General features: G+C 43.1%; 1 protein-coding gene across 8 annotated transcripts in view; it reads right to left on the minus strand.

Annotated features, from left to right (window-relative positions):
* Positions 1-13,423, minus strand: part of PRUNE2 (prune homolog 2 with BCH domain) — a 294,626-nt gene that overhangs the window by 79,682 nt on the left and 201,521 nt on the right. For all 8 annotated transcript variants that reach the window (XM_055091918.2, XM_003811462.6, XM_055091920.2 and 5 more), the window contains one exon: positions 12,166-12,928. In XM_055091918.2, the coding sequence (XP_054947893.1) occupies positions 12,166-12,928 (763 nt within the window). The remainder of the gene's footprint in view (positions 1-12,165; positions 12,929-13,423) is intronic.

Here is a 13,423-nt window from a genome sequence, read left to right on the forward strand (position 1 = left end):
TGGAAGCTGCACTCACATAGCAGCTTACATAAGATCAAACCATGTCAACAGTTCACATCAAAGAGGGGGCAGTGGATGGAGATTATGCCCCCTTTCCCTTTCATCCACATGGCCAGAACCCTGATCTCTGGCAGAGTCACACTTTAAATCACTCCTACTAGGTAAGAGTCTAGCGTTGTTTTCTAGTTACCACACAGAAATTTAATAACCTGTGTATTCCTGGTTGAAACTGACCAGGTAGTAATTTTTTTACTTCCTCACAAAACTTAGTTTCTCAGTGAAATACTGATATCCTTTCAGTAGAGTATTCTTTCTTGATTTTGAAAAGACAAAGGGAACAACATAAGCCCATGTTTGAGGATGACCTATTTCTGCAGCTTAAAACTCAGGTAAGACTTAAAGGTTACAAGATTCTTTAGAAAAACAGATGCACTAGCTTCAATAGCAATTAGTAATAACATTTAAAAAATGCCTCTCTACCAGGGCTGTCCTGCTTGTCAAATAATCCAAATAGACATTATATTTCTCATTAGGCAATAGTCCCAAACAGTTTCAAATCTGTCACTTCCTTTTATTTTTCTCTCTCCATTTTCATCATAAATATAAAGGAAAACAAAATGATTACAGCTGTGCAAAGTCTGGTTCCTGATTACCTGATAGCCAAGAAAGGGGCGGGGACAGCATAAAGACCACAAGCTTTTCCAGGATGAGTGGATACGGAATAAACTGCAGCTGGCAGCTGTCAGTTGCAAGGGGCTAGGCAGAATTCGGCATCCTCTCATCCCCCTCCCCTCTCCCCCGCCAACTTCCCAGCAGCAAGAGATTAGTCTTTGAGAACAACACTCTCCATCTCATTCTGTCCTTCCCGTACCGATCTCCTAAAAGCTGCACCAGGACCCACCTACCTTCTGAGGATGAGAGGAGGCTTTCTAACAGGAGGGTGAGAAGGATGCACGACTACAGCTCTTCAGCATCTCTCTTCTGAGCAGTTAACTGGAAATACAGATTCGCCTCCATTTTCTGGTCACATGATCTCTGGCACATCTAAATAAGGATGATCACCTGCCTCCCATATCGCCCCATGCAGCCGCTCTGGCTAGGGGACACAGCTGGGGCTGTGCTGAGTTTCATTTGGGAATATACGATACCCTTTCACCCACGTTGTGGAGTTAAAAATGCTCTTTAATTTTTATGTCTGTTGAGGAAAACTGCTGCTACTCCTGCTCCCGAGTGAGACTGGATGTGAATGGGCTCAAAGCACAAGTTGTAAGGAATTTAGTTCTCTTGAAACCTCTTTAAAAAAAAATCCTGTAGTTTCACAGCACATACCTATATGACAGCAATGTAATTATTTTCATTGAATGAACGATGGTTAAGATCATAATAAAATGGACTGTGGAAGCATAGCAGGATTCATAAGGAAGTCCAGCTTCGGTCCTAGAGAAAGTTAGGATGCTTGTCTAAGATCAGTACGACTTCAGCGACTGGGAGACAAAGGGTTGTGGAAGTTAACCTGTGGACCCTGCAGTCACAAGGCCAAGTTCAAATCTGATTTCTACCACTTATTAGCAAGTGTGGACGTTACTAAACCTCATGGCACCTTAAGACTGCTCATTTACAGAATGGACAGTAATCATGATGTTCTTTAAAAGTGGTAAGATAGCCGGGTGTGGTGGCACGTGCCTGGAGTCCCAGCTACTCAGGAGGCTGAGGCAGGAGAATCTTGAACCCAGGAGATGGAGGTTGCAGTGAGCCGAGATTGCATCGCTGCATTCCACACTCCAGTGTGGGCAACAGAGTGAGACTCCATCCCCCCACTCCCCCCCGCCAAAAAAAAAAAAGGTAAGATAACCTATGTAGAGACTCTGGGTTAAAATAAACTCAAAGTACATGTTAGCTACTACTACTATTCTTAATTCTAAAAATGCCAGCAGATATATTGACACAATTAAGGCAAATAAAGTATTAACAAAATGTTTACAAAATAGAAAGGCATGTGTTTATTTGTATGATCTTCAAAAAATATATATTATCAGATAAACCAAAGACTTCTAGCAAAATGTCAATTTGGGAAATAACTAAATATCCAATGTTACATAATCTTTTTCTTTTTTTGATGGGGGGGCAGGTGAGGAGGGGACCATGGCAGAATAGGGGGATGGGCAATTTTAGGTAATCTCCAATTGACCTAACTCTAATGGAATGGGAAAGTGAATTACTCAGCAGATGACCACCAGGGTAGGTGCTTAAGAGATGTTAGCACCTATTCTTTTCTTTTTTTTTTTTTTGAGACGGAGTCTTGCACCGTTGCCTAGGCTGGAGTGCCGTGGTGCGATGTCAGCTCACTGCAACCTCTGCCTCCCAGGTTCAATCGATTCTCCTGCCTCAGCCTCCTGAGTAGCTGGGACCACAGGCGTGCACCACCACGCCCAGCTAATTTTTGTATTTTTAGTGGAGACGGGGTTTCATCATATTGGCCAGACTGGTCTTGAACTCCTGACCTCGTGATCCACCCGCCTTGGCCTCTCAAAGTGCTGGGATTACAGGTGTGAGCCACTGCGCCCGGCCTTAGCTCCTATTCTTATGGTAAGGAAGGGAGTAGAGGAGGAAGGTGCAAATTTTATATCTTTATTTAAACTAAAAGCCTACAAAATTCTTCATAATTATGAATAGTCATGAAATAATTTCTCACGTGCCATGTATCTTTCAGCTATGAAGGAGACGGGGGTGGGGCCCACAGGCAGGTGTCACTTTGCAGGGTCACTGGCTGTCAGAGGTTCAGCAAAAGCATGGGTGAATTTTCCTAAATCATTAGGGGAGGAAAAATAACTTCGGAGCTGGTTGTATCTTGGGAATGTCTGCCCAGGGCAAAGGCTGAAAATGGGGATCTTGTCTTTACAAAGTGCTGGCTCATTAGAAGGGGCTTCCTTCCCCATTTGGGAAAGGCAGCAACTGAAGGCTACAGAACAGACACTGTAACTAATTCTGTTTTATTTGTTTTGTTTCGTTTTGTTTTGAGACGGAGCCTAGCTCTGTTGCCCAGGTTCGCCCAGGCTGGAGTGCAGTGGTGAGATCTCGGCTCACTGCAACCTCTGCCTCCCAAGTTCAAATGATTCTCCAGCCTCAGCTTCCTGAGTAGCTGGGATTCCAGGCATGTGTCACCATGCCCAACTAATTTTTGTATTTTTAGTAGAGACAGGGTTTCACCATATTGGCCAGGCTGGTTTTGAACTCCTGGCCTCAGGTGATCCTCTCACCTTGGCCTCCCAAAGCGCTGGGATTACAGGTGTAAGCCACCACATCCGGCCTAATTCTGTTTTAAATAATAATATCTGTTTTGGAACTTAGCAGTTGGCTAGGCACGGTGATTAAGTTATTGTCATCAGGCCAATCATAGATACCTTAAAAACATTTTAAGTAATACTTCATTAAATGGAAATGTGGGACATAGGTTATCACCAGTAATACTCCTTTTTGTCTTGCAAGATGTTCTCACAGATTGTGCCAGGGCAAAACAGTCCTAACTCAGAGTATGCTGGGCATTTGAGGAAATGCATTATTTTATTCATTATACAAAGGCAGTTTAAAAAATTTTTTTTAAAATAAGAATTACTGCTTAACTGCAGTAAATAGCATTCTATTATGTTGAAAAAAAGGGCACGTAGATGTCAAATTCTCCAGTGGAGTTTTAGTTATTCTCTGAGAGCCTAATGAATACTTTTAAATTATTATTTAATAAATGGAAGTTTAAAAAATAAATATAAAAAGGTCTTTGAAGATTACATATTATCAACAGCTGCTTGAGTTGATGGTATAATAGATGACTAATTAAATAAAACCATGTTCCTCTCTAATAAAAAAAGTTATTATTATTATTATTTGAGATGGTCTCACTCGTTCACCTGGGCTGAAGTGCAGTGGTACAATCTCAGCCCACTGCGATCTCCATCTCCCAGGTTCAAGCGATCCTCCTGCCTCAGCCTCCCAAGTAGCTGAGATTACAGGTGTGTGCCACCACGCCTGGCTAATTTTTGTATTTTTAGAAAAGATGGGATTTCACCATGTTGGTCAGGCTGGTCTCGAACTCCTCACCTCAGGTGATCTGCCCGACTCGGCCTTGCAAAGTGCTGGGATTACAGGCATAAGCCAGCGCGCCCAGCCAGGAGAAGTTATTTCAAGGTGAAGAGATTATAATACCCATGGTATAGGCAACAGATGACCAAGAAGGAAAATTGAACAGACACACCTATTTTCTCCCCATGAGGATGAGTGAATAACAAAACTCTAAGAAAACTGAAAGGCTGAAAGAATCTTGGAGGAACTGTAATGAACAAGAAAAGCATGGGAACACTGAAAATGGGTAACTATGGCCTCAAATTACAAAAGAAGGAAAAAGATGGATTTGGTAACTTGAGAAGAAAGATGCATATTCCTTCCAAACTAAAACTAGCACATCTCCCTTGGGAAAAGAAGCAACAAATGCCAGAAATTATCACAGTGTCATTAGAAGCAAATTATGTTGAGCAAACTACCCTTTCTTTTCTATTCATTCAATCAGGCATATTTATGGGGTGTCTAACATGTGGCAGGTGCTATTCTAAGCAACAGGGGTACTGTGATGAACAAGACAAACCAAACTCCTGCTTTCTTGGGGGTTATACTCTCATAGGTGGAGACAGATGCAACAGAATCAATTAAATAAATAAGTAAATAGAAGATCTTTTCAGATGGAAAAAAAAAGTAGTAGCAATAAAATAAGGCAGAGAGATGGAGCAGAGTTCTCGACACTGGCAGTGTTGACATTTGGGGCTGGATAACCCTGTGTGGCGGGGGGCACTCCTGTGCACTGTAGGATATGTAACTGCATCCCTGGCCTCTGCCCATTAGATGACAGGAGTACCCACCCCAGTTGTGACAACCAAAATGTCTCCGACGTCAGCAAGTATTCCCTGCTGGTTCAGAACCGGCAGCTTGGACTTCTACAAAGGGTTAAAATCCTGCACTGACTTTTTGATAGCCTTTGTTCCTGAAGAACTCTTACATAGATCTCAGAAACTGATCCTCCAATGTACTAGAGAAACAGTTAACTAATCCTGCACAGGAACATCTCAGGACAGTTTTCAGAGGCTGAGGTCCACCACTCTCCAATTCGGCTAGCTGCACTGAACAGCTTCTGTTTGCTTCATCAGCTCTACTCTCCTACTTTCTCCATTTTGTTTTCTGCCCCAAGCCTCCCTCACCCTCTGACTTCCACTAGGTCTTTTGTTTGTTTGTTTGTTTGTTATCCAGGCTGGAGTGCAATGGCATGATCTCGGCTCACTGCAACCTCCCCCACCCAGGTTCAAGTCATTCTCATGCCTCAGCCTCCCGAGTAGCTGGGACTACAGGTGCCCGCCACCACACCCAGCTAATTTTTGTATTTTTAGTAGAGACGGGGTTTCTCCATGTTGGCCAGGATGGTCTCAAACTCCTGACCTCAAGTGATCTGCCCGCCTTGGCCTCCCAAAATGCTGGGATTACAGGCATGAGGCACCACGCCCGGCCTCCACTAGGTTTTGACCAGTGAGGATCCCCGGTGGGAGATGCGGGGGAAGAGGCGGGAGTGCCTCCCGCTGGCCGTGTCCCTCACACTAGGTCACTACGCCTTTCAGGGTGGCCTTTTCTACCTGAAATAGTCTTTCTGGGTTCTGGTCATCACTCTGTCTCCCCACTCATGGGGTCTAGGAAGAATAACAGCCGTACTGCTCCTGTTCCTGGGCTACTGCACTATTCCTTGTGAGTTCCTCACACTTTGCCTCCATCTTCGTAAATACTCTCTTTATTAAATCTCTCAAATTTTCCTAATTTGAATGTGTCATTACTTTCTTGCTGTGCCCCTGATATGCGAATATACCCTGCTTTCGAAAGTCATGGCTTCTTGTCTTCCTCAAATACCAGCAATTTTCATAGAGATTTTTTTCCCCCTAAAGTAAGCAATGCCACTAGTTGTGATGTTTCAAGTTTCCAGCCAGAGAAGCACCTTGGGTTTTTCCTCAAACTAGAAGCCAATACAACACAAATGGACTCCTTTGTGGGCGTTCCTCCCACGGGGAAACAGAGTTGCACCACCTCATCTTGGCACTCGTGGCTCTCTCTGGCTGTAAAATCCCTCACCACAAAATACCACACCTATAAATATTTGGAAAATGTAAATGAACATTGAGGGGCTTTGATGCTCTCCCTTCCCTCTGGCCTCCAACCACTCGAGTTGGTCCCACACACCACAGATGGGGAGCAGCCCACTGACATGGCACGAGCACTCACAGATCCACCGTGGGAGTAAATATTTACTCAGGTATCAAAAAAGCTCAATAGGTCACAAGACAGCCTGAGGAATCAGGCATGGGTTCTGGCTCAGTCTGTCTCAAAATATCTCCTGTTACACTTTATGTGCCTTTCAACGAGACAACGGGAGAACAGGAATGAAAACATCAACCTATAGAAGCAGCTCAAGAGAAATGCTTGTTTGGGCAGCTGTGTTTCATTGACAAGCACTGGGCTAGACAGAGAAGACTTAAATTTAGGTCCTAACCTCACCACTTTCTCATTTCTGGATGACATGAAGCAGTTCATGTGTTAAGTCAGTTTGCTCATCTGGCTGGGAAATGGGGAGAGGAACACTTGCCCTGTCTATCTCAAGTGTCATTTGGGTGGACCAAAGAAAATAATGTATTTGTCAGTCCGCAAGCACTTACTATGGAAAGTCTGCTCTGGGTAGGGCTGGCTAGAAATGTAGAAGTGAGTGAAGGGCATGACAGAGAGAGAAAGCAAGAGAGAAAAGAAGGAAATGAAGGAAAGAGACTAAGTCCTGAATTAAACTGCAAATGTAAAGGATTTTTTTTTTTTTGACAAAGTTTTGGTCTTTCACCCAGGCTGGAATGAAGTGGTGTGATCTCGGCTCACTGCAACCTCCGCCTCCTGGGTTCAAGCGAATCTCTTGCCTCAGCCTCCCGAGTAGCTGGGATTACAGGCGTGTGCCACCATGCCTGGCTAATTTTTGTATTTTTAGTACAGACGGGGTTTTGCCGTGTTGGCTAGGCTGGTCTCAAACTCGTGACCTCAGGTGATCCACCCTCTTTGGCCTCCCGAAGTGCTGAGATTACAGGCGTGAGCCACCGTGCCCGGCAAAGGACTTTTAATGATACTTATCACCACCAACTCACCAACATACCACACCAACAGATCAAATATAATTACAAAAATAAATGAACACAGAGTCAGTGCTAAGTTTGTTCTTCCAGGTTTGGTACAGGGCAAAGCCCAAAAATGGTGAATAGGCAAGGGCGCACTGGAGTTTAGAGAGCATCAACTCACCTCTGAGAAATGGCAAATGTTCAGAACTGGGGTACAGCTTGGTCTGCCTGATGTTTCTCAGGGTTCCCGTTATCCAACATTGAGAGAAAGAGTCAACTGATTTTTAAAATCTATTTCTCATTTTCAACATTCACGTGGATAAAAGACCCAATGTACTAACTCCCCAACCATAAGTCATAGACAGAAAAAGTCTGACTTCACGAAAAACAAAAAGATCTCACGGTGTCACTCATAAGCAGAAAGATAAATTCTTTTCTACAATGTTATCAGACAGGAAAAAAGGTGAAAATTACTAATTTAAAAAGAAAAGATGCAGACAGATCACCATAGAACCAAATACACTGTGTTCGAAGGTCAACTTTATTTCAGGGAATACTGAATACCTCACCTCACAGAGCTAGGAAACAAGATACAGCTCCACAAATATGAGGGTCAGGTGATGTCTCAATACTGTTTCAAAAGCACATGACACAACAATTTCCTCTCTTCTCCTTCCCTCCTCCCCACCCCACCCCCACCCCCTCCCTCCATCCCCCATGGCTGCCTGTATCTCCAAAAGATTCATCAGTTGAATATCATCCGTTTTCTCAATCCTCTTGGAAATGATTTTTTAAAATTCCCTTGCACATTATTTCCTTGCTCATATCTATGGAAAGCCAATATATCTATATATCAATTGTCACATTTTCATATAATTCAGATAGTGACTTTTAAAATTTTAATGACTTAATCCTTGTTTAACATATAGATCAGATTTTTTACTATAACCTGTGATAGTTAATGTTTATGTTTCAACTTGGCTAGGCTATGGTGCCCAGTTATTTGGTCAGACACCAGTTTAGATGTTGTTGTAAAAGTATTTTTTTAGATGTGATTAACATTGAAATAGGCAGACTTTGAGTAAAGCAAATTACCCTCCATAATGTGAGGGGCCTTCATCCAATCAGATAAAGGTCTTAATAGCAAAGTCTGAAGTTTCCTGAAGAAGAAGGAATTCTCCTGAAGACTGCAGCCCAGAAACCTGCCTGCATTTCCAGCCTGCAGCCCTGCAGAACTCACATTCACGACTGCAATGCTGACTCTTCCTTGAGTTTCCAGGCTGCCAGCTTGCCCTGTAGACTTCAGACTTGCCAGCCCCCATAATCGCATGAGCCAATTCCTTAAAATTCTCTCAGTAGCTAGCTAGATAGCAAGATGGAGATCTAAATACAGATATCTCCTATTTGTTCTGTTTTTCTGAAAAACCCTAACATGTAACCAAATTACCCCTTTCTTCACACATCATTCTTCCAATCATGCTTTCTTTAAAATAAACAGCTAAGTGTTTCTTCCTTTTAAGAAAGGTCTGTGTGCTACAGATTACCCTGCAAATGTTCTTTGTGACTATGTAGGAAAGATCAGGCACATCCATCACTGTCTTGGGGAACTGGTATTTGATCCCCTGCTGGACAGGTCTATAGCTGGAGGATGACCAAGGTGTTGGCAAAGGATTCTGGAAAGATTGATCCTAGGGAACATGAATGCAGTGCCGCAAATCTCAAGGGAGAGAGGTTATCTTTCAGCCCTAGTAACAAGTTTTGTTAACAAGAGTCAGTAGGTGGCATATGAGGAGAAAAGGCATTTTTCTCATGCTTTCTCAGATTTTCAAAATGTGGCTTGCAGCTCTCAAAACAGTTTGGCAGCTAAGAGAGGCTGAGGCTGAAGGAGGGGAGGGAAGAAGCTGATTTGCAGCTGGTGAGTCATATTGCACATACTATGAACCTATTTCTATTTAAGAAGAGGCTTTCTTAATTTTCTTTTTTGCAGAATGGTCTTGATTTTGGATCTTCTGTTCTATGATCAGATTATGTGTCAGAAGATGTTTCCAGGTTTTTGTTTGGGAAACCACAGCTATCTCATTGTTTTGCTTCTGTGATTACCTTCCTGTCTCCATGGCTTCCTTCATAGTATTCATCCCAGTTCACTCAGCTAGCTTCTTACCCTCTTCTTTGCCTTTCCAAATTATGACCTTTCCTTTAGTGACTTTCATAAGCCCCTTCAGAAGTGCCTTCATAAGCCCCTTCTGTCATTAAAATATTTTTTAAAAATTTATTTTATAACTTTGTTGGTATAAAGACAAATCCACTTGAAAGTATAATAATTTTTTCTTCTGACTATAAAAGAAAATATTCTCATGGGCTCCTTAAAGTATCACGGGCCCTGGGCACTCTGTCTCCTGTGTCTGACAGAGAACAAGCCATTCCTGCTGCCTGCTCCATAAAGGCACCCGAAACAGATATCTCTCCTCTTATTTCCTCACTTGTATAATTCTTGTCTCGCAGGGTTGCCCTATGTAAAGTGAAATAGCGCAGAGTGCTTAGCACCCAGTCCAACAGCAAATAGCCTGTAGTTAGTACCCATTTTATACTTAAACTGACATTGGGCATTGACTAGCTTGACTTAAATATTATACTGCTATCTACCTTTTTACTTATGTCTAACTCTTTAGTTAAACTGTAAACTCCTAGACGGCTGACAGTATGTTTTAAACCAGTGGTTCTCAAGCTTTGGAGGGCATCAGGAGTTGCTGAAGCTCAGCTGGCTGGGCCTCACCCCCAGAGTTCCTGATTCCGGAGGTCTGAGTCGGAGCCGATAATTTGCATTTCTAACAAGTACTCAGGTGATACTGATGCTGCTGTTCTTAGGACCCCACTTAGAGAACCACTGTTTTAGGCAACTCTTTATTCTCCCAAAATCTAGCACAGAGGGAGACTTACACATTCAGAGTAAATTATTTATGCAAAAGATAATACACATGCCGGAGGGAAAATCTGCCCCATCCCCATTGTGAGAAAAGTTTCAGTACTACAAAAGCTGAGCAGAAAGGGATGAGCAAAGAAATCTTGTTGAAAGAAAAGGTGCTGGTGGCACAATTGAACACTGACTGTCATCTGTTGGATCTCGGGGCATGTGCAAAATGCAGACAAGAAGCCAAACAATAGCTCAGCCAACTCATGGCTGCCTGAGTTCTGAGCTCAATCTATAACAATGCCAGCAGGGCTGCTGGGATCCATCTGCTACTCTCTTTCTGATAACGGATCTGGGGTCTCTCTGGAAGAAAATAGCTTGACAGGAAGAAAGAAGGATTAGGCCAGCTGACAATGTCTGGATTTATGAAGCTGCCCTGGAATATGGTAGAGCTTTTAACCCCTTCTGCACTTGGCTAATCCTCAACATACCCCAGCTATTCTTTCCATTGTCCTTGTTCCTTTCATCAAGAAATGTAATTTGTGAATGCCAAAGCTCCCCTGGACACATTCTGTTTCCACACAAATTAAGTTCCCAGAATTTAATACTGCAGGAAGCCTTGAGATCTTTCAGCCCAACTCACTAATTTTACGGATGAGAAAACCTAAGCCTGGGATTAATCCTAAAATGTATAATCAGTCATGGTAGAGGCAGGCTGGAATCCAGATTCCTTGACTCACTGTGGGTATGTGATGTGTATAGTCCTTTATACTCCCAAGCTGAGTAGCAAAAAGATATCTTTTCTCACTTTTTTTTTTTTGAGATGGAGTCTGGCTCTGTCACTCAGGCTGGAGTGCAGTGACACGATCTCGGCTCACTGCAACCTCCACCTCCCAGGTTCAAGCAATTCTCCTGTCTCAGCCTCCCAAGTAGCTGGGATTACAGGTGCTGCCACCACCCCGGCTAAGTTTTGAATTTTTAGTAGAGACGGGGTTTCACCATGTTAGCCAGGGTGGTTTCAAACTCCTGACCTCAAGTGATCCACTCACCTTGGGCTCCCAAGGTGTTGGGATTACAGGTATGAGCCACCGCACCTGGCCGATATCTTTTCTCTATTACATTTTAAGGAGAAAACATGACTTTCCCCATTACTTAAGTTACTTTTCACAATTTGTTCTTTTGTCCCTGGAAGCAGGTGGGCTTCATAAACACAAATGAAGAGAAATGAAGAATGCTAAACAGTTTCAGCAGAGACTGGAAGCTTGAGGGCAGTGATGACATCCTATTCCCTGATATATGCCCATTGGCTACCCAGAACCATGGCACAGAGCAAGCTCTCAAAAACCACATGGTGAATGAATGAATGAATGACTGAATCACTGATTTAATGACAGTTTGCCAATTTCTCTGCCAATTAGGGAATGAATGTGTTACACTGAGATTTGGAGACTGCTGTGGAGCCTGTCTCTTATCTAACTATAAGTTAGGTGCTTACATAAAACCAGAAAATGCCTTGTATTTGAAAATATGAAAATGCCTCTGTATGCTAAGTGGTGTGTCAACTGAGAAAGTACAGACTTTGGAGGTGGCAAGCTTCGAATCCCAGGTGTCCACTCTGGTTACTTAATTCTAGGCAAATTATAGAAAATTTCTGAGCCTTGAATCCCCCTACTCAACCCTACTCCTTCCATTCCCCCCACTGGCATGTTAGGATTAAATGAGATAATGTATGCAAACTGCCTTGCACATAGTAGGTGCTGATTAAATGTTAGTGTCACTTCCTTGTATTCCCAACTGCCTGTTTAAGAGTCATGTAGGTATTCAAGTAGGTGGGGTGGCAGTTGGGGGGTAGGTATAAGACTCTGAATGAAAATTGAAGGGGCTTTTTGGCTGAAAATGTACATAAATTATCATTATGGTTATAGTTATCTAGTAGCTGCTTTTACTGATGGTGTGCCTTGCATTCAATATAAGCAAAGCTGCTATCATCCAGGTATTCCTCATATTCCATAACCTCTAACCATTTCCCAGGTTTCTAAATAAATTGCTTTTCAGGAAAAAAAATAAATCTAGCTTTTTGCTTACCCATTTGGTCTTGATATCCTGGTTCCGAGCTCAAGGAACTCTGTCTCCTCCTCCATTTCCGTGCCAGGGATCATGTTTTTCTGAACAGGCTGTGGTGAAAGCATTTCCCATTCATTGTCATGGGTGACAGCCTGCAACGTAACTGCATCCGGGCCAGCCCTGCCTCGGCTCTTACTCTTCTGTGATTGGCTGACTGGACCAGAGGCTTCCTCTAGTGCTAAAGATTCTAGAGGCTTCATTTCTTCCAGAATCTGCAGCTGGGGACCCTCACCCAAGCTGAGTTCAGAGAACGGCTCCACAGTCTTGCCAGACCACCCAGGCCCTGAGTCCCTGGCATCCAGTGATGGATCACCAACCTCACTATGGCCCAAGAACATCCAACTCTGGTCTTGTGCAGGGCTTTCGAAAGATGATCTCGTATCGCCTTTAGAAGACATTTTCTCTGCAGAGAGACCTTTTCTTTCATTTAAGGAGGCTGGCTGACATGTGTCTGGGAAGCTTGCTAACTGAGTTCCCTGCAGCCCTGTTTCTTTGGAACCTACGTACAATTCTAATTCAGCTATGCTTTCTCTTTCTTCACAGGTCTCTGGCTTTGAGTGTGAATTTTCTTCACGGTTTACAAGTATGTAATCCATGTGTAGTGCATGACGATCTTCATTCTTCTCTGTACATCTTTCTTCCTTGTATTCTGATTTTATCTGCTCAGGCTCTTTGGTAGGAATTGTTTTTTCTTCTTCCAATTCTGTTATTTCCTTGCTGGCACCTAGAAGTGGAAGTTGAAAGTGAGAAGAGGAGAACAAGGTTTAATTAACACATTGTGTGATTTGTGATCCTTGCAAATGATCATCTAAAAGAGGTAACTTAATATTTTTTATATATTTTAGTTATTTATTTATTCATTCATTTGAGACAGAGTCCCGCTCTGTCACCCAGGATAGAGTGCAATGGTGTGATCTCGGCTCACTGCAACCTCCACCTCCTGGTTTCAAGCTATTCTTCTGCCTCAGCCTCCCGAGTAGCTGGGACTACAGGCGCCTGCCCCCACGCCCAGCTAATTTTTGTATTTTTAGTAGACATGGGGTTTCACCATGCTGCCCAGGCTGGTCTCGAACACCTGACATCAGGTGATCCCCCCTCCTTGGCCTCCCAAAGTGCTGAGATTACAGGCGTGAGCCACCGCGCCCAGCTAGAAAATATTTTTATTTTGTAGAGTCATTCGATTTTCTCGTGCACTATCAGGAATAGGTATTACATATGC

The sequence above is a fragment of the Pan paniscus genome, chromosome 11, assembly GCF_029289425.2.
Source record: "Pan paniscus chromosome 11, NHGRI_mPanPan1-v2.0_pri, whole genome shotgun sequence".
Lineage (NCBI taxonomy): Eukaryota > Metazoa > Chordata > Mammalia > Primates > Hominidae > Pan > Pan paniscus.